General features: G+C 39.8%; 3 protein-coding genes across 5 annotated transcripts; 2 read left to right on the top strand and 1 right to left on the bottom strand.

Annotated features, from left to right (window-relative positions):
- Window positions 1–346: 346 nt before the first annotated feature.
- LOC147172842 (visinin-like) lies at window positions 347–10,089 on the bottom strand. Of its 2 annotated transcripts, none has more exons than XM_086078946.1 (4): window positions 9,864–10,089; window positions 5,194–5,761; window positions 2,724–2,835; window positions 347–1,427 (listed from the first exon to the last, which is right to left on the bottom strand). In XM_086078946.1, the coding sequence occupies exons 2-4, from the start codon at window positions 5,572–5,574 to the stop codon at window positions 1,339–1,341; spliced, it is 582 nt and encodes a 193-aa protein (XP_085935072.1). In that variant the 5' UTR covers window positions 5,575–5,761; window positions 9,864–10,089; the 3' UTR covers window positions 347–1,338. The 2 variants fall into 2 exon arrangements, with proteins under 2 accessions (XP_085935072.1, XP_085935073.1); XM_086078947.1 differs by having other exon boundaries at window positions 5,194–5,722; window positions 9,864–10,088.
- LOC147172841 (uncharacterized) lies at window positions 6,575–10,320 on the top strand. The gene is made up of 2 exons (XM_086078951.1): window positions 6,575–8,596; window positions 9,732–10,320. The coding sequence occupies exon 2, from the start codon at window positions 9,788–9,790 to the stop codon at window positions 10,199–10,201; it is 414 nt and encodes a 137-aa protein (XP_085935077.1). The 5' UTR covers window positions 6,575–8,596; window positions 9,732–9,787; the 3' UTR covers window positions 10,202–10,320.
- Window positions 10,321–11,306: 986 nt separating this feature from the next.
- Window positions 11,307–21,756, top strand: LOC147172840 (C-Jun-amino-terminal kinase-interacting protein 4). Of its 2 annotated transcripts, none has more exons than XM_086078956.1 (28): window positions 11,307–11,448; window positions 12,170–12,421; window positions 12,499–12,693; window positions 12,777–12,897; window positions 13,512–13,582; window positions 13,672–13,736; window positions 13,872–13,932; window positions 14,012–14,172; window positions 14,261–14,496; window positions 14,663–14,720; window positions 14,809–14,961; window positions 15,050–15,092; window positions 15,751–15,878; window positions 15,995–16,048; window positions 16,159–16,284; window positions 17,377–17,506; window positions 17,606–17,692; window positions 17,758–17,805; window positions 17,874–18,015; window positions 18,155–18,197; window positions 19,216–19,296; window positions 19,389–19,456; window positions 19,526–19,674; window positions 19,749–19,920; window positions 20,547–20,660; window positions 20,737–20,835; window positions 20,966–21,052; window positions 21,120–21,756. In XM_086078956.1, the coding sequence occupies exons 2-28, from the start codon at window positions 12,323–12,325 to the stop codon at window positions 21,230–21,232; spliced, it is 2,904 nt and encodes a 967-aa protein (XP_085935082.1). In that variant the 5' UTR covers window positions 11,307–11,448; window positions 12,170–12,322; the 3' UTR covers window positions 21,233–21,756. The 2 variants fall into 2 exon arrangements, with proteins under 2 accessions (XP_085935082.1, XP_085935081.1); XM_086078955.1 differs by having other exon boundaries at window positions 17,377–17,530.
- Window positions 21,757–21,758: the final 2 nt, after the last annotated feature.

Here is a 21,758-nt window from a genome sequence, read left to right as displayed (position 1 = left end):
GCTTTTAATGCAGGGGGGGGGGGGTGAAAGACGTGCTGCCTTCAATGTATCGCTTTTGCCCTCACACGCAAAGTAAAACATGCACGTTGCTGGTTTCTGTGACATTTCATGAAATTGTCGAAAAGTATATGCAGTACATATTTGCAGCTTCTGCGTTTGAAGGGCTGTAGATGTATTTATGCTTTCCATGGAATTGCATTACTGGAGTGTCGTTTTCTAACAGGAACAGTTACAAATGTGCCATGAATATATTTATATATATATAATTAAAAAAAAAAAAAAAAAAACATTATTCACCACGTTCACTTATAATTTAGGATTGAGAATAAAAACTTGGATTCAAGTCGACATGTATGAGAAAACCTTTAATGTCATTCACCGTATCGTGTAGTGTAAAGTTACAATATATCAGAAATAAAATGGCTACATACATTTCAATAGCTGCAAAATTAGAAGGAAAAAAAAAAAGTAACAGCAGAGCTTTCAGGTTCAAACAATCAGCTATGACACTTAAATGATACTGTATATGAGTGAGGGCCACTTGTTTAACTGACCACACATCACTTTTTTTTTCTTTTTTTGAGTGATCATTTTCAATCTCTATTCATCTTGTATTTGTCACAGTCCCCCCCACATATACAGTAAACAGAAATATTCACATAATCTTACTTGTGGCTGTACAAATGTGAAGACGCTAAGAAAATGATTACTTTTTAAAATGACTTAGATTTCCATTGTTGCTACCCCAAAAAATCAACATGTTATACACAACGACTTACTTTAGATAAACACGCAAAAAATACAAGTTCGTGGCCAAACAATTTGATATTTGTTATTATTTTGTGGAGCAGGTTGACAAAGAATATTAAGGACCGGTACTTTTTTTTTTAACTTTACAGTCAGTTAAGACCAAAAATTATTCATACACTGGCTAATTAAATTTAATACTCATCTGTGTTTTTATTGTTTTGTGTTGAGATACAAATTTAAGAACGTTTATTTTGTATCTTTTTTTTACCCCCCAAAAATCCGTATGTATGTAATGTCCTTATTTAAAGTTTGTTACAATGCTAGAAAATTACTATTACTATATACTTTTTTCTAAATGAACATCTCCAACATAACTTTCTACAGTCTCGTTGAACTTTCTTGCATCATTTCCATATAGAACAAACCCATTTAACACTTTTGGCTTAAGGTGATACAATATATGCCAAACACAAAATCACATTTGATATCATTTCCTGTCAAATACGTAAACCCAAAGTATTTACACATGGAGGACATTGAAAAACAGGGAGGAAAAAGTAGCTGGTTTTGACAGATGTGACAAACATTTTACTCTTTCAGCGGTTCGTAGTGAATGAGCCGCATCGCGTTTTCGTTCTCAATCACTCCCTTGATGAACTCCCCTTCGGCCAGTCGCTCTGTGAGGTGGAAAAAAAAAAAAAAAGATATTTGACTTATGTGAGAAATCCGCTCTGATCTTACATGCATGCAAAACAAAAGAGTCAGCTGAGGTTCTAACAAAGCTCGCATGCCACCCGTCATGTGCTTGCTTCCCCGAGCCCGCAGGTTGATTCATTCCAATTTTTTTTCATTGTTGTGCCCAACAGCTGATTGTCACATATAATCTCCGTGCATGTGTGCGAACAGCTGCTGAGGAAAGGTAGCACGCAGATGTTCACCCCCCCCCCCTTCCAAATTTGAGAGTGACTTTTTTTTAACTCATTCACTGGCAGCCATTTTCACTGAAGCAACCCCCTTCGCTCCCGGCTGTTTTACTGGATTTTGACTGATTTTGCAAGGCCCGCACAATATTGTGTTCTATTGCTATAAAAACATGGAAGCTACCAAAAGAAAGATTAGACTCCCTTCTTTGATCAGAAAAAAAAAGAAGAAGCATATTTCTGTTTCCGTTGTGCAGCAATTTGCATTAGAATATAGCTAAGTTCCATCATTATTCACAAATCTGTTTAAAACACTGGAGAAAAGAGCTTTTTTTTGCAACAGGGCCCTGGTTAAGCTCTTATACTCTGCTGCCACCTGCTGGCCGTTTGTGTAATAACTACCATTGCTTCAAGCATTCTCTTCAGTTCAGAGGCTGCATCAAAGCCTTCTGTATGCTCTAGCATAAAAAAAAAACATTAAACATTTTTAAAAAGATGTGTTTGCGAGCAAAAGTACTCACACTAAAAGTAAAAATATTGATCCAATTTCTTTACCCAAGTAAAAATGTATCAAAGTACTTAGAAGTAGTACAAATATTGTTGGGGAAAAAAATTGTGAAAAGCAAAAGTACTGACTCGTGTACTTTACTAGAAGTACATATATTTGTTTTGTTTTTTCTTTTTAATGTTGAAATTATAGGGGTAGAAAGAATTAAAGGAAGAAAGACTTGTAAAATCAGAAGTACTGCTTCAACTTTTGTACTTAAGTAAAATAAAAAAATTAAAATAAAACAAAAGAAAAGGAAAAATCAGCGGGGGAAAGTAAATAAATAAATAAAAAAGACTGGTAAAAGTAGTTTCCACTCCTTAATTAAGTAAATTTAAAAATGTAATGTAAATTAATCAATTAATAAATCTGGTACAAGTAATAATTCAATTCCTGTACATTTATCAGAGGTGACAAAAGTACTCTTAGGCAGTACTTAAGTAGAAGTAGTAGAGACGAATAAAAGAGGAATATTGCTCTTGGTTATACTTTGCAGCACTGCTTACCGTTGTCCTTCTTCTCGAAGTAGGACCACAGCTTGTTGGCTCGCTTCTCGGGCGTGTTCTCGTCCTCCGGTAGCTTGCTCTGGTCCTCTTTGGGAATCAGCTTGAAGATGGCCTAAAAAAAGCAGAAATAATCATAACGTTGAACATCCTCACATCTTTGTGGCAAAGTCGGGAATTAATTCAGCGCTTATCAAACACTTTCAATGAAATATAGTTGATCATCATCCAACAGTTCAATGCTCCTGAATCAGAACATTTTGAAATTGCCTACAATTTTCAAGGAATGTTACTACTTATGTATATGGTTTGGTTAAACACACCAAAAGTTATTATTGCCTAAATATTTATTTTGTTTTTTTATATCGTTTTGATGTTGTTGTTTTTTATAATTGCAGCAGGGTGGTACTAAAATGTGGATTAAATTGGGTACATTTAGAGCCAAATGCACATTTTTTAAGGTTCACTTGGTTCTGTTGAAATGACAATATTACAAAACGCTGATGGCCACTTGGGCTCCAGATGACTGCAAAGCAGGACGCCGTCAAGGCAAGGCCCTTCTTAAGTGTGTGTGTGCGCGTGTGTGTGTGTGTGTGTGTGTGTGTGTCCCATTTAGAGAGAAGGAAGCACTCATCTGCCACATTTAAGACACCTAGATTAACATGGATTAGAGCCAAGACGCAGGCCGCCCGCCAAACAGCGAGATCTCCGCTTACTTCCAGCGCTCTGGCCTCCATCTTGGCCCCTCTGAAAGCGCGCCTTCTGTACGCCTCCGCGTTGTGGTGTGGCAACTTTTGGACCCTTTTGTACAATGTTAGCAGCCACTTACAGAAAATTGGATCCATTTTGTTTGGTGGTATTTTCTATTATAATAGCAGGCGTTGGATTTATGGCACACACGGACCTCAAGTGGTGCTGAAGCACCTCCAGTATTCCTGGACATAAAAAGTGGCAAGAGGGTGTGTGCACTTTTGAAAGCATGTTATCTCAGATGTTTTTGTACTTCCCCTCTGTGTTGTAAATGTTTACTTTTATTCTGGTCTCATTTTATAAACCAGAAGAAAAAAAACACTACACCAGTCTATAGCTCCCATTTGTCCCCTTTGTGAATAGGAAAATAGTAGTTAAAGATCTGATGAGCACAAAAATGTGGACACGCCTGGATTAAGTGACCCTTCCAGTTGGTTACAAATGCTCCTGCGCGGTACTTGCTTGACTCTCAAGCCAGTTGGTGGGGTTCAAATCCCATTACCGTGCCAACTGGATTTCTTAAACCCTCAACAATTCTACATGTCCAATTTGAAAGATATGATAATTATTTTTTTTTTTTACACTTTACACGCAATCTTTATTTTTTTTTGGGGGGGGGGGGACAATGAAGTTTCTTTGTGGGATTAAACGACAACAGCCGGTGTATGGAGAGAGAAACGCAGATTATACGAAGCGGGGAGGGCGTTATACGTTGCAGCCCGGGAGCTAAAGATTAGAGATTAGGGGGAGTCTGGGACTCAAGTGGGCTGGCAATTAGTGCTGAAAAGCTGCACGCGGGGGATCACCACCTTGGAAGGGGAAGAAACAAACGGCCTGGAAGTAAGACAAAATGGTCGACAGTAGTGTTTGGTGCTGAGGTGGCACAAGTACTCATACTCTGTAAAAGTAAAATCATTTAAAGTAAAAAAAAAAAAAAAAAAACGACGAAAATTGCTTTTACTGTCACTTCAATGCAATAAGGTTTGGAATCGTCACATTTTTCTCTTTCAATTGGTTTGTCAAAACAAAACACGTTATAGCTTACTTTTAATGAGCAAAACAGGTCTGTTTGCACATTTACTAATCTGCAAAATTCAATTTGTCCGTATTACGCTTATAAAAATCAAAATCTCAACGCAAATCATCTTTTCCCCTTGAAATGAATGGAAACGCCATTAATTTGTTCCAGCCACCCCCAAAACACGAACAACAAAAATAGATATAGATAGATCCAGCATGAGCTAAACAACCAAAAATGCTAAATTAGTTAGTGATGAGAAAAAGAAAAGAAAAATACACCTTACCTGTATGTTCTTACAGAAAGGGAGAGAATTTTTGAGCGCTTGGATCTATTGGTTTCCAATTCTCTTGAACTCGGCCGTAGATGGGAGATATTTTTTGCTTTTCCCAATCCGTTTTTCTACATCATCGTTTAGGTTCCCTGATGTCGCGGCTGTCCCCGGGATTTCCCCACTAACGAGTATCCAAGATCTCAACCAGGGTCGTCTCTCTCCATTTACGCCGTCAGATGCGGAGATTGAAAAGCAACCAGCCTATTTTTCGAATATGTACAAATCAAGTATTTGTTACTCAACGCTGGCAATATGATCGATCGGTCTGGTGAGCAAATTGTATCCTGTTACCCACCCAACTGAAATCCAAGACCTATGCCACTCGAACCTTTTCCTAAGGATTGCGTCCACCAGAAAGGCGTCCATCTTACCTGGCAGATTTCCGTCACTTCGGTCTTGTTGATGTATCCGTTCTTGTCCACGTCGAAGAGCGAGAAGGCCCACTCCAGCTTCCTGGTGGTCTTCCCGGTGGAGGTCATGTGCAAGGCGATGATGTACTCCTTGAAGTCCAGCGTTCCGTCATCGTTGGTGTCGAAGGAGCGGAACACGTGGCGGGCGTAGCTCTTGGCATCGCTGTCCGGGAAGAAGCGAGCGTAGATCTGCTCGAACTCCTCGGGCGTAATGCGTCCCGTCGGGCACTGCTTCTGGAAGTTCTCGTACCACTGGCCGATCTCGTGCACGGTGAAATTGGTGCTCAGCTTCAGGTCCTCCAGGATTTCCTTGGACAAGGCGCTACTCGTGCTATTCCCCATGGTTGGATTTTTGGCGAGTGTCTTTAGAAAAGAGGCGACGTTTGTGAGCCTGTTCCTGATCGCAGGCTGCCACGTGAAGATCCACCACGGTGATCCCGGTGCGGGATTAAAAGTACAGCCCCGGGTACCAAATTCCACCTCAAAATGTCTGGAAGGCGAGAGGAGAACTTGCTTACGTCGAGCGTCTCTGCGGCGTAAGAGATAAGTTGAAGGTAAGTAGGGCAGGGGGGAAACCATCTCCTAATGTGGGACCAGGATAATTCTGTTAATGCGGGGATTTAAGGTGGCTGAGCTTTTGACTGAAATTAACTTCTTTGACGGTGCTTCTGGAAGGAGCTACCAAGGTGTGATTGTGTCCTTTTTTTCTATTGTGTCGCTCGACCATGTATTGAATTGAAGATTTTATTTTATTTTAAAATAAAATAAAAAAATATATAAAAAATTAAAAATAAAAAATAAAAAATAAATAAAAAAATAAAAAAATAAAAAAATAAAAATAAATAAAAATAAAAAAGAATTGAAGATTTTATGTATATAACATGAACCACGAAAGTTTACCAATCAAATCTTTCATTGACTTTGCTGCCTCTGTTTGCCTTATTAAACTAACATTGATGTATTTAAACCAAAGGCCCACTTTTTGTTTCCCCTGACCTCAAAGGATGCAAATGTCATTTGTTGGAACCCTTTCTTCCAAGTCTATTAAATGTTCATGTCAACTCCTTTGACATCCTCATGGCGCTAAATTACACGTGCTCGCAGTTTTGCTTGCTGGATTTGACTTGACGCCATAAATATGCTCTGTGAGTCCATCTATTGGATTAGCCGTGCCCTGCCCTGTCCCACCCGATCCACTACTTAGCCTATTAGCATCATCGCCATCATCCCGGACTGTCATGACCAATAGAATTAGCCCCTCAGTAAGAGAGGGAGGGAGGGAGGGAGGGAGGGAGGGTGGGGGGGGGGCATTTTACCTTTGACCCAGACTGGACCAAGTTACAGTAAAGGCTTAATTGTCTCATATTTGCAGCTCATCAATATGGAGCTAGTTAATTTAACCTTCTAATTGAAATAGGTGTACACGACAGATAACCAAGGATGGAAAGCATATAATTAAAGTGACATCTTGGAAGTATTGGTATTTTAACCAGCAAACCATTTTCGGGCAACATTTGCTTTATAATAGACCAGACCACTCATGCTTGGTCCCGTTAGCGATAGCAGCTAGCTGACACTAGCATTTATTTTCGCCAAGGCAGTTTGAGACGTGTTATAATGCCACCAACATTTGGGATTAGACAGCACATAGATTATGTCACCTTTTATCCATGTCTTGTCTCTTGGAAACACATTTAACATTTATTTGCTTTATAGAACAGACCACTTGTGCTCGGCCCTATTAGCACTAGCAGCTAGCTGACACTAGCATTTATTTTCGCCAAGGAAGTTTGAGACGTGTTGTAATGCCACCAACATTTGGGATTAGACAGCACATAGATTATGTCACCTTTTATCCATGTCTTGTCTCTTGGAAACACATTTAACATTTATTTGCTTTATAGAACAGACCACTTGTGCTCGGCCCTATTAGCACTAGAAGCTAGCTGACACTAGCAAGTATTTTCGCCAAGGCAGTTTGAGACGCGTTATAATGACGCCAACATTTGGGATTAGACAGCGCATCGATTATTTCACTTCTTAACCATGTCTTGTCACTTAGCAACTCATTTAATTTTGCAATTTGTTTTAAAGACCGGTGGTAGCACTAGCTGCTAGTCGATGCTAACGTTTATGTTAGCGCTGCTTATTTTAAATGATGTTATCACAGGCTGGTTTTGTTTAGGGATAGTATACATCTTAACCATGTCGTTGCCTCTTAAACTAACTTGCCTGATGAAATCAACCACATGGCGTATGATGACGCATTTAGCATTTGTCACCATTTGTATTCACCACATTTGTTCGTAATTAGCCAGTTGACACTAATCCTTATTTGGCCATAGGCCTACTCCTTTATTTGAAAAGGTTATAACAAAAAAACAAAAAAAAAAGGTTTGTATGTTATTTCACTTCTTAACCATGTCTTTGTCGCTTCACAAAGAACAGATCACAGATGTTAAAGATTGTGCTAATTTCATCCAAACCATCAATAATTATCTTCTTCTTTTTTTTTTGCAGCATTTCTTCTGACTGAACTGCTTACAGTACTATATATGGATGTTAGATTTTTTTTATTTTTTATTTTTGTTTTCTGTCCAATCAGGATGCAGCCATTTTTGTGTCAATCGAATTCTGCCCCGGACCTTCGGAATCAGTACGTTAGTGTGCTGGTCCATGTCAATTAATCTACATTGGCAGTCAACCAGATTTCAAATAACATTCTGACAGGGTCAGAGCGCAGGGCCTCCAATGATGTCAGACAAAAAAAAAAAAAGTGTCCTGTAATTGGTTGACCAGAGCAAAAGCGGTTATACTTGATGTAACTGTAAGGATGAATTATATTTCAATATTTTTGTTTCAAATGTAATAGTTGCAGCGTTTTTTTTTTTTACACCGGCGCTATCCAAGCGGGGCCGCTCGTTTGAGACCAAAGCTAACCAAGAGAGCTTGTTTGCAGAAAAATGACGTAAGAACTAGCCAAATAGTTAAGGGAGCCGAAAACAATGCCTTGGCGGGACCCAACTCCAGTTTTGAGAGTGACAGAGCTCAGCGCAGAGGAAGGGAGTAGCCCGCAAGATAAATATCACTTAATGGCTCATAATGACGCTTAATGACAGATGACCATTTCCTCGTGGACGCAAAGGAAAGACAGGAACAAACAAAAAAACACAACGCCGACAGCAATCTTGATGAGAATGGCCTCCATCTTGAGAGGGCCTCCACTCGTGTGACGCATTTGATAAGGTGACCGCGTCGGGGCCGCCTGCGCCCATTCCTGCACGCGTTGTCCTCGGAGAGAGGCGCAGTCGCTTTCAGGCCCATCCGGGAATATTTATTCCCTTGGGACATTTTGCTCACTAAGGTAAGACTATGCTACTCTTGTTTCTTGGCGGCAGAAAAATGATTGGGCAGGTACCGCGGAAGGAATTGTGGGAACACTTATCGTTGGATGATTAATAGAATTCATTTAGCAAGGACGTTGCAAGACATCACTAAGTTAATATATTCATAGGGTGTTTATGGACTGATCTTATGTAGCGCTTTCTGAACTGTACGCTAGCTGCGGAGATGACATTTTGAAAGTCTTAATGTTACAAAACATTAGCAAATTACAATTTCAATTCAGTAAACTGTTCATATTTACTTTTCCGAATAAATTAAGTTTCCTCCTCTCATGTATTTATACACTTGCAAAAAAACCAATATATTTTTTCCTAATAGATGAGTTGACTACTTTAAATTTTTTTTAAATAAAATACAATGGCCACTAAGCTATTTAGCCCTCCTGCTATGCTGCTTTTGCAGGAATGGCAATAATGTTAATAAAAATGCATATTTGATCATACAAAAGTGTCAAAAATGAGGTTGTAAATCCCAATAAACATTGTTTACATTTCATTATTGATTCTGTCATGAACTCCTTTAATCATTTAGTTCATTTTTTTGTGGGGGGGGGGGGGGGTCACACATCAAAGAAGATAGTTCACTAATGTCTGCATTTTAAATGTACTTTTGTTAAATATATTTTAAAAATATAGTAACATGCAGTCGTTTTTATTCGTTCTTATTTTGTTTTGTTTTTAATTTACATTTTAATTGTTTAAATGTCAAATTGCCTGCTGACTTAAAACCACAACAAAATGAAAACGTTTTGGGGCAAATGTTGATTATGTTCATTATTATACTATCACTACTAATGTACTATTATAATGGAGAGGGAAAAAAACATCTATTTTTTTCCTTTTACTTATAAAAGGGTTAATTTGACTCAACATAACAATACAGTTAATATAGTCTTGCTTTGTTGTTTCATTACATTATGGTTAAATGTGAATGCATCATTTGCAATGAGGGTTAAATGATTACATGTAAATGTACTGAATCTATCCAAACAATCACTTTACAATAGACATGCACCAGAAAGCAATGTTTGAAGAAGAAAAAATCTCTCGATGGAGATAAAGAAAAACAATAAAGATCATATTATCATTTTCTAGGAATAACAAACAAGGTGAAGCATCCCCATTGTGGTGGTGCTGTAAAAAGCCTCGCCATGGAAACCCTGGATGCTTCCACTCTATCCGCTTCCGCCGTCACCTATGACCCTAAGTCCGAGGCCGTGACATTACCGGGAGGCGTGGTCTCCGTGGCGGGCATCACCGTGGTAACCGGCGGCGTGGAGCTGTCCTGCGGCTCGTGCATGCTGGCTTTTGGCTTCTGGGGCACGCTCATCGGCTTCAGCTGCGTGGGCGTGGGCACGTGGGACCAACTCAACCACTTCAGCGGGGGAACCTCTCACTTGCTGGCGCTGGGACTGGTGATCCTGGCCCTGAGTTTTGTCGTGGTGGGGAGCGTGGTGGCCTTCTATGTCCTGACCAAGAGGAGGAGGGAGAGGAGGCGGAGCATGAGGCGTGATGGCAAGGAAGTGCTTGTGGAGGAGAACGTCGTTAAACGGGTCACGGTGTAATTCAAGAGTTGGAAAAGATTGGAATTTGATTTGTGTGATTCAAATGAAATGTGTTGAGCTGACATGCAAACAGGAAATTGTATCTACTGTATTAATAAAAAAAACATTCTGAATTGAAACTATTCACCGTCTCATGATGACATCACTTATACATAACGAAGTGGAAATAAGCTCTCAAAAAAATCCTTATGCTTGATGTTAACCATTACGTGCTACTTATGTTAGCATCTGCTTGGTCAAAGTCATTTGTGTGTGTATCAGACCCTGTCCCAAGCCACCTGACACTTTTGAATCCCGAGGTCACACATTCTGACAGCTGAATTTTCTAACAACTGTAATAATAATAATAATTTTAAAAAAATTAACTGAACACCACTTTGATACATATTTTTCCAGAAAATTTACAATGTTTGAAGCACATTTCATAATTAATCTAACACTAACTACACTACATATTTATTTGGTTTTGGTTTAAAAAAAATTGCGTGGTGATCAATAACCTCCTCCGAAGAAAGGAAATGTTACATTTGTGGAGTTACTAAGAAAACCGAAACTGTTTTAGTGTACTCATTGAAACAGCTGCAAATTCAAAATGTGTGCCCTATAAAAATTATCGTAGTACATTTCAAGCAGATAACAATAATACACGTTTTGTAATTTTACATTAAATTTATTCTCATCGTTACATATGTTTTCTGATTATTTACAAATATGCTACGTTTCAGTTGCCAAATGCTGCAACTTTTCTTTCTTTCTTTTTTTTTTTTGATGAAACTTGACACCTGCATCAGCTAAAAAGGTCGAACTGAGTTTAGTCTGATTTGAACCGCGGCGGCAGGTTGACAAAAGTGCTGTTACTCCTTCAGGTATGTGAAGAATTTCCACAGGCAGGTATCAGCGCTTCAAGTCAACCCAAGTCACATGACACACCACGTGGTCACGTGTCACCCTTCAAGTTTCAGGAACTTTTTTTTCTCCCTCTAAAAACACCAGCCGTTCAAGCCCCGCCTTGTGTCCCCTCCTATTGGTTACCAAGAGAAATACTTTAACCCGATTGGCTAGATAATAAAATGAGACACCCGTCAAATCCAAACCACGCCCCTTTCTTTAAACTGGCTCTCTTCGGTGTAATTGACACGTCCCCCCCACCAACAACGAAACAACGAGCGAAAGTTGGCGACTTCTTTTTTTTTTTTTTTGGAAGAAGAAGAAATGAAATAAAACACTCGTGGAGTCAAACGTTTAAGGTGAGTTTGCCGAACAACAACGCGACGGCTCTGCTTTGCCTTCTCAGGTGTCTCCTGTCAGTCACGTTATTTATTTATACAGACTGTTTTTCAAAAGTGGCACATTTAGCGTTTAGTAGCTAGCCTACAAGGTAGCCTATATACATCCCCCCCCTAAATGTTGACATTTTAAAATACAGTACAGTCATTCCAATCATATTCATAGAGCCACGGCGTTTATTTTGTCGTCTAGGTATGTTCAGTCTCATAACCCTCACAACTGAAGATGATTGTAATATTTAACAGAACACGAGTTTCTCGTGCTTAAATGCTGACTCGGCTCAGATAAGAAACGGTCAGTTACCTGCAAGTTCATCTAAATTTACGGAATGCCACTCTAATGTCATAGGTCAGATACTGTCGTTTTAGTTTGTTTGCAGTGAGCCATGTCAGTGATACAGTTGAATATTTTAGTGTTCTAAAATATGCAAATTTCAAGCCAACAGCAAGTTATTTCTTTTATTAAAAAAAAAGGCATTGCACTGTCATCTACACTGCCTTGTCATTTGTTTTTGTTAGTTAGTCATGCATTATGAACCGCAACCGATGTTTCACTGGCAATTATGTCTCCAAAAAAAAAAAAAAAAAGGGCATGACCAAGCATATGTGACATTTAGGATTTATTTTATTGAATAAACTTAGCATTCTTATTTTCACCGATCATATTTTTATTCGGTTACAGTACCCGAGGATGCCGCCCTTGACGAGCGCAATCGCACCATGACGTTGCGGAGGATGGGTGGTGCTGGAGTTTGCACAACTGTTCCAAAGCCGGATAGATTGTAAAATCACTCACAGTTGATGCTGCGTAGGCAAGCACGACGCTAAAAAGCCGATGGATTACAGTGAGAGAGTGCTGTGCGGGACAGGGGAACTGGAGCTGGATCCCAACATTGTCAGCGAGGAGGCCGGAAAGCTGTATTCGGAACTACAGGTGACGTTCGCTATTAATTTATTTGTATTCCCTGTATGCTGAATTCAAAGTGTTGCTTGGCTCTACCGCGCACGCAGACAGTCATCGAGACCCATGGCGAGGGTGTGGTGGAGTCCCTGGTACCCATATTTGTGTGGGTACTGGAGGGGCTGGCCAGCTGCAAAGGTCAGCTGAGGGAACGAGAAGACGAGGCGGCGAGGGAGAGGGCTGAGCGAGAGGGCCTGCTGGAGCGATACCAGGCTGAGAAGGCGCAGAGGAAAGGAAGTCAAGAGGTGTGCTGGATATTTGGAAGGTGGCTCACGTGATTTTGGATCACTGAGCTTCGACGTAATATTGTGGTCTTTGCGTCCCCTAGAGGTATTTGGAGCTGGATGACCAAATCGAGCAGGAAAGGAGAGCAATGAGAGGGAGGGAAAAGGAGCGGGAAAGCAGAGAGAGACGCCTGGAGAAGAAAGCCAGGGAGCAAGCAGATCAGTGTGAGTAAACCTTGACCTTGGATTTTAATGCATTTGTGAACCAAATCAAATCAATGTTCTCTATTGGAACGAATTGAAATGCTATTAATTAGGGCCTGGCTGATTAATCGGCTGGCTGATTGAATCAGCCGATATTAGCTATTTTAAAGTGATTTTTTTTAAAGGTTACGGTTAAGGGGGGGGGGGGGTCAACTAACTGGTTTAGGTCGACCACAGAAATTGGTTGGCACAAAAGTTTCTGCCTCGATACTCTAATTGGCTTGAAACTATTTAAGTATTTTAATGTACTCAATGGAATAAATTGATAGGATAATCAATTCTATAAATATTTGTTTATGACAGCCCTGATTGGGATTGTCAAATACATTTGGCCACATCAACAAAATAAAAAAAATGATGGTTTTACACAGTTTGTTTTTAATTCAGTAATAGCAAGCAATTATTTTGCAAACTTTTTTTTTTTTTTTTTTTACTTTTACTTGGGTCATATTCTAGTAACATGGCTTCTTTCTTACTTGACTAGTCCAATAATCATTTTAGGTGTCATTTTCCATTTTCTAGCAAGTCCATCAGCGAGCTAAAGTGACGCTGACAGCTGAAATGTTGTGTTGCAGTGGTGGCCTTGGAGGAGCAGAAGTTGGCCCTGGGGAGGGAGCTGAGCATGCTGAGGCTTACACACAACAAGGTCACATCTTGTTCAAATGATTGTGGACATCGTATATGCTTTCTTGTTGGTCATCTCAGCCTTCACATTCTCTGCGTTCTCCCGTTTAGTTGGCGCACTCTTATCGGGACCTGCTGGAAAAGAGGAAGGACTCTGAAAGAGATTCGCCCCTGAGGTTGTTATTATGTAATGTTTAGAAATCGACGAGTGTGTTACGTTTTTAGTTGTAATAGTGAAACTATCATCAGTCACAGGATTTAGTAACAAGCGCGAATGAACAAAAACTTCTTCTTTTTTCGGAAACATTCAGGAATCACACACGGCCCAAAAATGCTGAATCCAACCAAGTCCTATCAAACTCAAATTCTCAGGTAAATCGACTCGACATTTCTACTTTTATTTCACATTTTTGCCCGTCAACTAATGGAGGGTCCTGCTTGCTTTTAACAGAGCCCGCACTCCAATTCTGGTACTTTGTGTTTGGAAGACTCAGAAACCAAAGAAGAGAAGGTGATGGATATGATCAAGTCTGCCTCGGATCAGTTTGTCAACAACATCATAAGCTCCACTCCTGAACTCAGACAGTTTCACGGCTCCTTCGCTGATGCAAGGTCGTTCATGTGAAAGCTTGGGATGCATTTATTTGCAGCAAAAGTGCACAATATGAAAACATCATGTCGGCTTATTTGACATGTCAAGACCCAACACGGAAGCTTCCGGCAGCTTGGAGGATGAGCTCAAGGAGGGCAAGTTGGAAGAAGAAACAGAAGTGGAGAAGCAAGACAAATCTGCGGAGAATGAGGAGGAGGAGGAGGAGGATCTGGACGAGGACAGCATGGAGTGGGAACTCCGCAACACAGACTCTGTTTTCTCGGAGCTGTCGGAGATGAGTCAGGATTTTGTGGAGAGTGTTGACCAAGGGGCCGGCCTCAGAGGTAAGAACGAAAACTCATCAACCACGTGCTCTGTATGAGTATCTGCGACTTTCAATGTGTGTGGCTTTAAAAGGCGGGGCCTTGTCTGGTGAGTGACGTGGGTGCCAGTGAATAAGAGTATAGAGTTGGTCGGCTGTATTGAACTTAATTTTCCCTCGTCCTCTAGGCAGTGCCGACCAGTTTGAGGAGATTCTTTCTCAGTACGAGGAATTGAAACGCACACAGTGAGTCCTGCCTTGGGTTTAATCTCATGTTCACAGTAGCAAGTGATTTAAGTGTTATTTTCCTTTTCGCTTGGCTTTTGTTTTTCAGCGAGCTGGTGGACACGGCCCGCAAGGCCCTCATATCTCGAGTGGTGGAGCTGACGGACGATCGCTCCACTCTGAAACTGGAAGTCACCTCCCTGCAGGAAACGGTGACGCGAGTCGACGGCCGGATGAAGGAAAAAGACGAGGAAATGAAAAGGTGTCTTTCAGAGTACTTTATTTGGTGCTTTCATCTCACTTTTTTTTTTTATCATAATCATGTCGTGTTTTTTTTTTTTCATTTTTAGACTTCGAGAAAAACTGGAGAAATTTCAGTCGTCGGATCCTGATGTAAGAGCAGATTGTTTTGAAATCTACTGGAAATGTAAAATGTCATTTGATTACACTTAGTTATTTAGTGGACACTTAATTAGGTGAAAAGCGGTGCCATGAAAAAAAAGTAAAATAAAGAGCACGCTACTGTATTTTACTTTTAAGGTGGGTTCTTTAGTTTTCACTCAGTAATAGACACTTCATGAACACTGGACATGAATTCCTTCTCAATTAACACTTCTGGGCTTCTGTAAATGTGTGGTGGTGATTTTTGTTATCAACCATTAATCCACCCCCTATTTGTTGCTAATGATTGTGTTCAAATATAACCTAAAAGTTAATAGCACAACATTGATGCTAGCTTCATTAGCTTGTTTTTGGCGTTTAGCATAGTGTGTTAGCATTACGCTAGTAGACTTTCGTAAGAGAAAGTTATGCGGTTTCATTAAATTCACAACGTGTAATTAATCTACTTTGTGTTATATTTAGTTTTCCTGTAAAATTCTACTGAGTGTGGCAATTAACAGTTTGCTGCCACCTTGCAACTAAAATAAATAATAATCATCTGATCGACAGGTTGCATCTCCAAAAATTAAAATTTTTGCTCCAAATGGTGCGACTTGCCAGTGTGTTTACATCCTGTACCCCGTTTAACGTCATCAATCTTTCCACTCAGGCCTCATTAGCCACATCCATGCGTCACTTCTCTCGCTCGGAAATGGCTCGCGTGGTCATGGAGAAGAACCAGTACAAACAGCGGCTGTTTGAGCTGCAGGAGGCAATGAGGCAAAGTCAGACACTCAGGTCCGCAATGTTGTCTACTGTTAGCTCACGTCTGACGTTGCACTTTTTACACCGCATGACTCTGTATGTCATTTTCCCACCAGCTGAAGTTGCGTTTCCTTTTTCCTCTTGTGCAGGGCAACAAAAGAAGAAAAGTTCTCAGAGGAGAGAAGGTCAAGTGTTTGGGCAAAGTACGTTTGTTTGGAAGCAATCGGGTCAATTTATGATAACGAGCATGATTGTCAATCTAAATATGTCATGTGATCTGTCTTTAACTTCACCTGTTGTCTTTCTTTTAAAGGTTCAATCGCTTTTTTGGTCTGTCCAAACAACCGTTGATCCTACCTCGTGCAACTTTACCAACGCTCAATATCCCTCCTCTGCCGCCGCCTCAGCAGCGACAGGAAGTGGGTCAAAGTCAGGCCGAGTAAGATAGTGCTTGTTGCTGTATCACACTTCCATCGTGCTACTTTATGTAACTTGTGAATTGATATAAAATTACATAATTTTATCACAACCTCATTGGATTTAAAGTTGTGCGTCTGCCAAAATTCCAATTTATGACATTTTCCTTTTAGTTTAGGTTTGGTTCAAAATGTTCATGTTAAATATTTACAGTTTTACAATAAAAAAAATATACATTTTGTATTATATTATTTAAAATTAATTAAATCACAATTACTAAAGCAATTATATAATAAAAATAAATGAAAATTAATTAATAATGTTTAGTATTTTACAGTAAACGGTCAATTAATTTAATAAAATATATGATTGTTTTTACAATTTGGATGTTCATTTTACTAGTATTTCTATTTTATTTAAAATAAATGAATTGGCAAATTATTTAATAAAACAATTTCTTTTGAAGGTTTTATTTTATATATATATTTTTAAGTTTTGTGTACATGCTTTTATTTTCCAACGTTTTATTTTATATTAATAAATCAGTTCATTTTAAAAAGTAAAAAAAACTTTTTTTCTTTTTTCTTTTATATATTTTTTACAATCAATAAATCAACTTTTTTTTTATGTATATGTATTTTTTTTATATTGTACTATTTTATTTTATTTTAATAAATCAGTTAATTTAATAGTTTTAAGAATGGCATTTTTTTAATTTCAGTACTATTTTTATTTTATTTTTTTGCAATAAATCAATTATTTCGTAAATGTATATGTAAATGTTTTAATTTTGCTAATATTTTATGTTTTATTCTCAACAATAAATCCATCAACCAATTATTTGAACAAATAAAAAAATGGTAAATGTAAAAAAATTTTTTTTTTCCATTTTACAAATATTAAATTTTGAGCTATGTTGTACGTTGTCGACCACTATTCCATCTCATTCAAAAGAAATTTTGAATACAAATAAAATGACTTTTTTATGGAACCTGATTGTTCTTATGATACATACATATTAGCATTAGCAATCAGAAGTTCCCTATTGGGCTACATGGCCGAAATTCTTTTCCAGTGTTAATTTCTCTCATTTGGACCAATTCTTTCTCCCCAGATCATCTGCCGCTGTTTTATCACCTCGCGCCCGGAGAAGGGAACTCTACAGAGAAATTCGCTCGCACATTTGGGGAACGCTCGGAAAACGTCAGCTGCACGGCTGGAGCGTACCTTTGGCTAACACTCCGGTAACTGCAAGGCTGCCGTTCACAGTGAGAATGTTGCAGAGTAAAATGTTGCAAATGTAGAATTCCTCGTTCCACGTCAACAATCCTTTTTGGCTGTAGGAATCTCAGGAAGCGGTCCCGGAGCTTCAAGACGTGCCGGTCCTAACACAACTCCGACTCCTGGACCAGAAAGACTGCACTGCAAAGGTGATGCGTGTTCACACGGATCTCTTAACCAAACAACCATCAAACATAAACGTTGCTTATTTCAGCTGAACTGTGCGGTGGCAGTCCCGCCTGAAATCTCAGGAGAGGCAACAGTAAGTCGATGACAATCATTGATTCCACCATTCACGCTGAAGTAACATCTTCTCCAAACTCTTGTCAGTGTTCTGTGTGGGTAGTCTCTGGCCCCGCCTCCAACAGTGGCATCACGGTGATTGACCCCGCCCGATCCAACACTGTCCTAGATCAGTTCAGCCTCCCCCCCACAGCTCCTGCCCTCTGCATCTGTGCCGTGCCCCCCGCCGGTCAGTGCCCGCACCCCCTCGCAAACATTCCCCAAACTTTGTTCCGTCTGGTCCCACCCTCTCCAGCGTTGTACTGGAAACTGATTAGCGCCGCTCGTGTGGATTTTCCTCTCACGCGTTCCTGTTTTTGTTATGTCAGGGGACTCTCCAGGAACTGTGTGGATTGGAACTCAGGAAGGAAGGTAAATGTATGCTGAACAAGCACTTCTGTCCACGCTCACTTTTTGTATGACGTCACAACCAATTTGGTTGCTATTTTGTTGTATTTTATCGAATTGTATTTTTAATTATTATTATTATTTTTAATTATGGCTGAATGTCCCGTTGCGGGACTATTGAGCACCTGGAGGACATTAAAACACATGAATGCAATCATGTGGGTGGGAGCTCATTTTCACACGCTCACGTAGAGACTCGCACGCCACCAAATCAGGCCCTGCTTTACAGATACTACACTGTACAGGATGATCTTTATATATCACAATTTTCCCCCAATTGCAGTTGGGTCTGGAATGTATATTTTACTTTTCAATCATTATTGTCATTAGAAAATACTAACCTCTGATTGGCTGCCTTGGACTTGTTATCAGGGCTTATAGCACCACCTGTTGCTTTGGCATGTGCATGACAGCCTGTGTTTGCATGATTTGTTTTATTTTTTTAGGGTTTTGTGTGGATGTAAATTTGAAGTCGTAAATGGTTGCTGAGTGGTTAGCACATCTACCTCACAGTTCTGAGGTTCAGGGTTCGAATCTTGGCTCCGGGCATCCATGCATTAAGTTCATTCAAGACTCTAAAGTAGGGGTGTCCAAATTTTTGCTGGAGGCCATTTGCAACCCACTGCAAGTTTTTTTTCCAATTGTTTTGTTACATACTCTAATAATCCAAAATGAACACAGTGTGCGTCAAAAAGTTAGAAGAAAACGTTAAAATGTTGAAGGATTATTTATTTCAATCACACTACAGTTTGTTTTCATTTTAATTAGATATCATGCAATTTTTTTAATTTATTTTGGTATAGAGCTAATGCTAACAAAACATTTTTTTACATTGCCACCAATAACACCAAGCAAAGATTTACACTTGTTTTTTTGTTTTTTTAAATCTGTTAAACTGCTTAGCATATGTTGACCTGCAGCCTGTTGAATTAGCTTTAGCATGTTAGATTAACACAAATCATGTGATCATTTTCTCCTCCAGCATAGTGATACATTCGGCCTCTGCAGGTAGGGGGCGCTGTCTGCACTCAGTTTCCCTCTCTGAAAGCGTTCATTCACTCAAGTGAGTGCAAGTTTTGAACTACAGTATATAGATCATTCTTATCTTGACGTGATAATATGTTCATGTTGACACGTTTGACTTTATTTTGACAGATACTCCCAGGGTCAAGTCATAGCCGGATTAGGTGACGGAACTTTGGCTTTCTTTTCAAGTAGTTCAGGTAACAGCTTTCTCTTATGGCAGATTGAGTATGTTTATTATATATTCAAGTGCTGTCTTTGATTTGGAGGTGGCTGGAACCTGCAGTCACATTCACTGATGCCACTGGCCTCAAACCCCGTGCAGCCTATACGCTGCTGCCTTGCTAAAGGAGGACGCTTGTGGGTTGGATACTGGAACAGAGTCCACGTGGTTGACATTAACAAGAGGAAGGTGGAGGTAATTCAACCGAGAGTTTCTTTTTCATGCTGAGGTGACTTTGAATCCACACGCTCTGTCCTTTGCCCCGGCAGCACGTTTTTCCAGTGTCGGAGCGCAGTGAGCAGCAGGTTCGTTTCCTGTGTGCGGGAGGAAGCGGCGTCTGGACGTCCTGCAGACTCGACTCCGTCCTCAGGCTGTTTGATTGGTCCACTGGACGGCCGCTACAGGAAGTGGATTTTGCTGCTTTGGTTACCAAATCATTAGGTGAGTGTGTGGTTCTTTCTTATACAGCGGAAACCTCTGAAGTTGATCACGATCAGTGCCAGGATGCTGGTTGAACTGAAATTTGTTTTGATTTTGATTTACGACTACAAAGAATTTAATGGAGGTTAGAGGTCACAAACCTATTTGGGACCCAGAGCTACATCGTTGGTATTGATTAATGTGAAGGGCTAGTAGTTTGATTCACACCTTCTGTTTTGGCAAAGGAGTAGCACATATGTTTGTTTTTAAATTCAAGGAAAAAATATAAGAAGTCATCAGACAAAAATTTAAAAATGTAATTCCGGTCAGCCCATTAATTAAAAATATATATAATGATCGCTTAATATAACAACAAAGATATGAAAAATAAGAAGAACAGTTTTGACTGTTAACAACAGAGAATTTGTTTTCCTGTTTTTGTTTATTTGACTGTAATTATATTTGTTTTATGTTGTAATGTGTTAATGTTGAAAAAAATTGGCAAAACTAGATTGAGGTTTTTTTTTATAATATTTATTTTATATAGCCGAAAAGGGCTTCGATCGACCAATTAAGGCTTGATTAATCAGTCTGGCCCTTTTATTTGCATGACTTCGATACTAATTCCTCTCAATCGGTGTCTGCAGGTCAAGCTTTCCTGAACCTCTCGCCTCTTCAGATCTCCTCCCTGGCCGTCATCTCTGACCGCCTGTGGGTTGGCACGGCGGGCGGGGCAATCGTCTCCATCCCTTTGTCCATGAGTAAGTGTTATGCACTTTTTCATATTTTTGGAGGTAAAAATTTATTTATTTTTATTGCTAAATTTGTCCTCCACAGCGTCTGAAGCTCTTTCCATCCCGTACTGCTCTGTTGCGACGGCCCAACTGTGTTACCACGGACACCGACAAGCTGTCCGCTTCATCATTGCCGCACCAGGTAAGTAATTAGCTTATTAATGCAATGGAGTTCTTGTGCAGTGTTTTTGCCATTGAGTTGAGTACAGTTGCATGTTGCTATGTCGCGATTTTACGATATGCTTGTCAGTGACATTTTTGTCCCGTTTCAGGTTGCTTGATGTCGCCCACCGGCAGCAACGTTACAAGCGCTCAACTTATCCTCAGCGGAGGCGAGGGCTACATCAACTTCCGCATCGGTGAGTCGAAGGACTGAAAATATCACAGTTGTGACTTTTCCAGGCTGATCTGTGCTCACGCCTCCAGGAGACGACGAGAGCGACGTGTCAGTGGAGTTGTCCCAAGCGACGCCGCAGCGATTCGAACGCAGTCACATGATCATTTGGCAGAACTGTACAGCGCCCACCTCTGACCTCTGACATGTCCTGGATGCCGCAGACTTTGTCAAATCTTTTCACTACCAAAAAAATCGCCTCGTGTGCCTTTGCCGCTGCCGGCTTTATGCAAACGTGTCCCAATTCTGTTCCTTGCCTTTCTGCCTGTTACTTGATAGCTTCCGTCACGCTTTGAATTTCACCGAGATACGCTTGAATGCGCACATCTGCCAGTTTGTTGTGTTCATGTTCAAGGCGATTGTAGCGTTGTTCATTTATCTTTTGTGTACTGTTTATATTTTCTTGTTATCATCACAAAAAGCTCTCAATTTTGGGATTGGGAATTCTACCTTATGGAATGTACTCGCATTATTTATTTCTGTGATCATGTTTTTCTTTGCAACTTTTGATTGTTTTACTGTTTTAATATCTTCTCCAAAGCTAAAGGGTGTCATTATTATTGAATGCATCCTATGCAGTTGTGCACATGATTCCAACATACAGGAATTATTGACAATAGTAGAGTGGTTACAATCTTGTATATAAAAAAAAACCTGATTTATTTCATAGC

Source organism: Leptonotus elevatus, chromosome 6, assembly GCF_054856555.1.
Source record: "Leptonotus elevatus isolate MCC_2025b chromosome 6, RoL_Lele_1.0, whole genome shotgun sequence".
NCBI lineage: Eukaryota > Metazoa > Chordata > Actinopteri > Syngnathiformes > Syngnathidae > Leptonotus > Leptonotus elevatus.
Note: the sequence above shows the minus strand (reverse complement) of the source record. Positions and strands in the feature narration are given on the sequence as shown.

Coding starts and splice junctions, on each gene's coding strand:
- LOC147172841 (XM_086078951.1), top strand. CDS start 9,788: ATGGAAACCCTGGATGCTTCCACTCTATCCGCTTCCGCCGTCACCTAT.
- LOC147172842 (XM_086078946.1), bottom strand. CDS start 5,574: ATGGGGAATAGCACGAGTAGCGCCTTGTCCAAGGAAATCCTGGAGGAC. Junction 2,836..5,193: donor AAGTGACGGAAATCTGCCAG/GTAAGATGGACG, acceptor TGCTTTTTTTAG/GCCATCTTCAAGCTGATTCC. Junction 1,428..2,723: donor CTTCGAGAAGAAGGACAACG/GTAAGCAGTGCT, acceptor TCCACCTCACAG/AGCGACTGGCCGAAGGGGAG.
- LOC147172840 (XM_086078955.1), top strand. CDS start 12,323: ATGGATTACAGTGAGAGAGTGCTGTGCGGGACAGGGGAACTGGAGCTG. Junction 12,422..12,498: donor AGCTGTATTCGGAACTACAG/GTGACGTTCGCT, acceptor CCGCGCACGCAG/ACAGTCATCGAGACCCATGG. Junction 12,694..12,776: donor AGAGGAAAGGAAGTCAAGAG/GTGTGCTGGATA, acceptor TGCGTCCCCTAG/AGGTATTTGGAGCTGGATGA.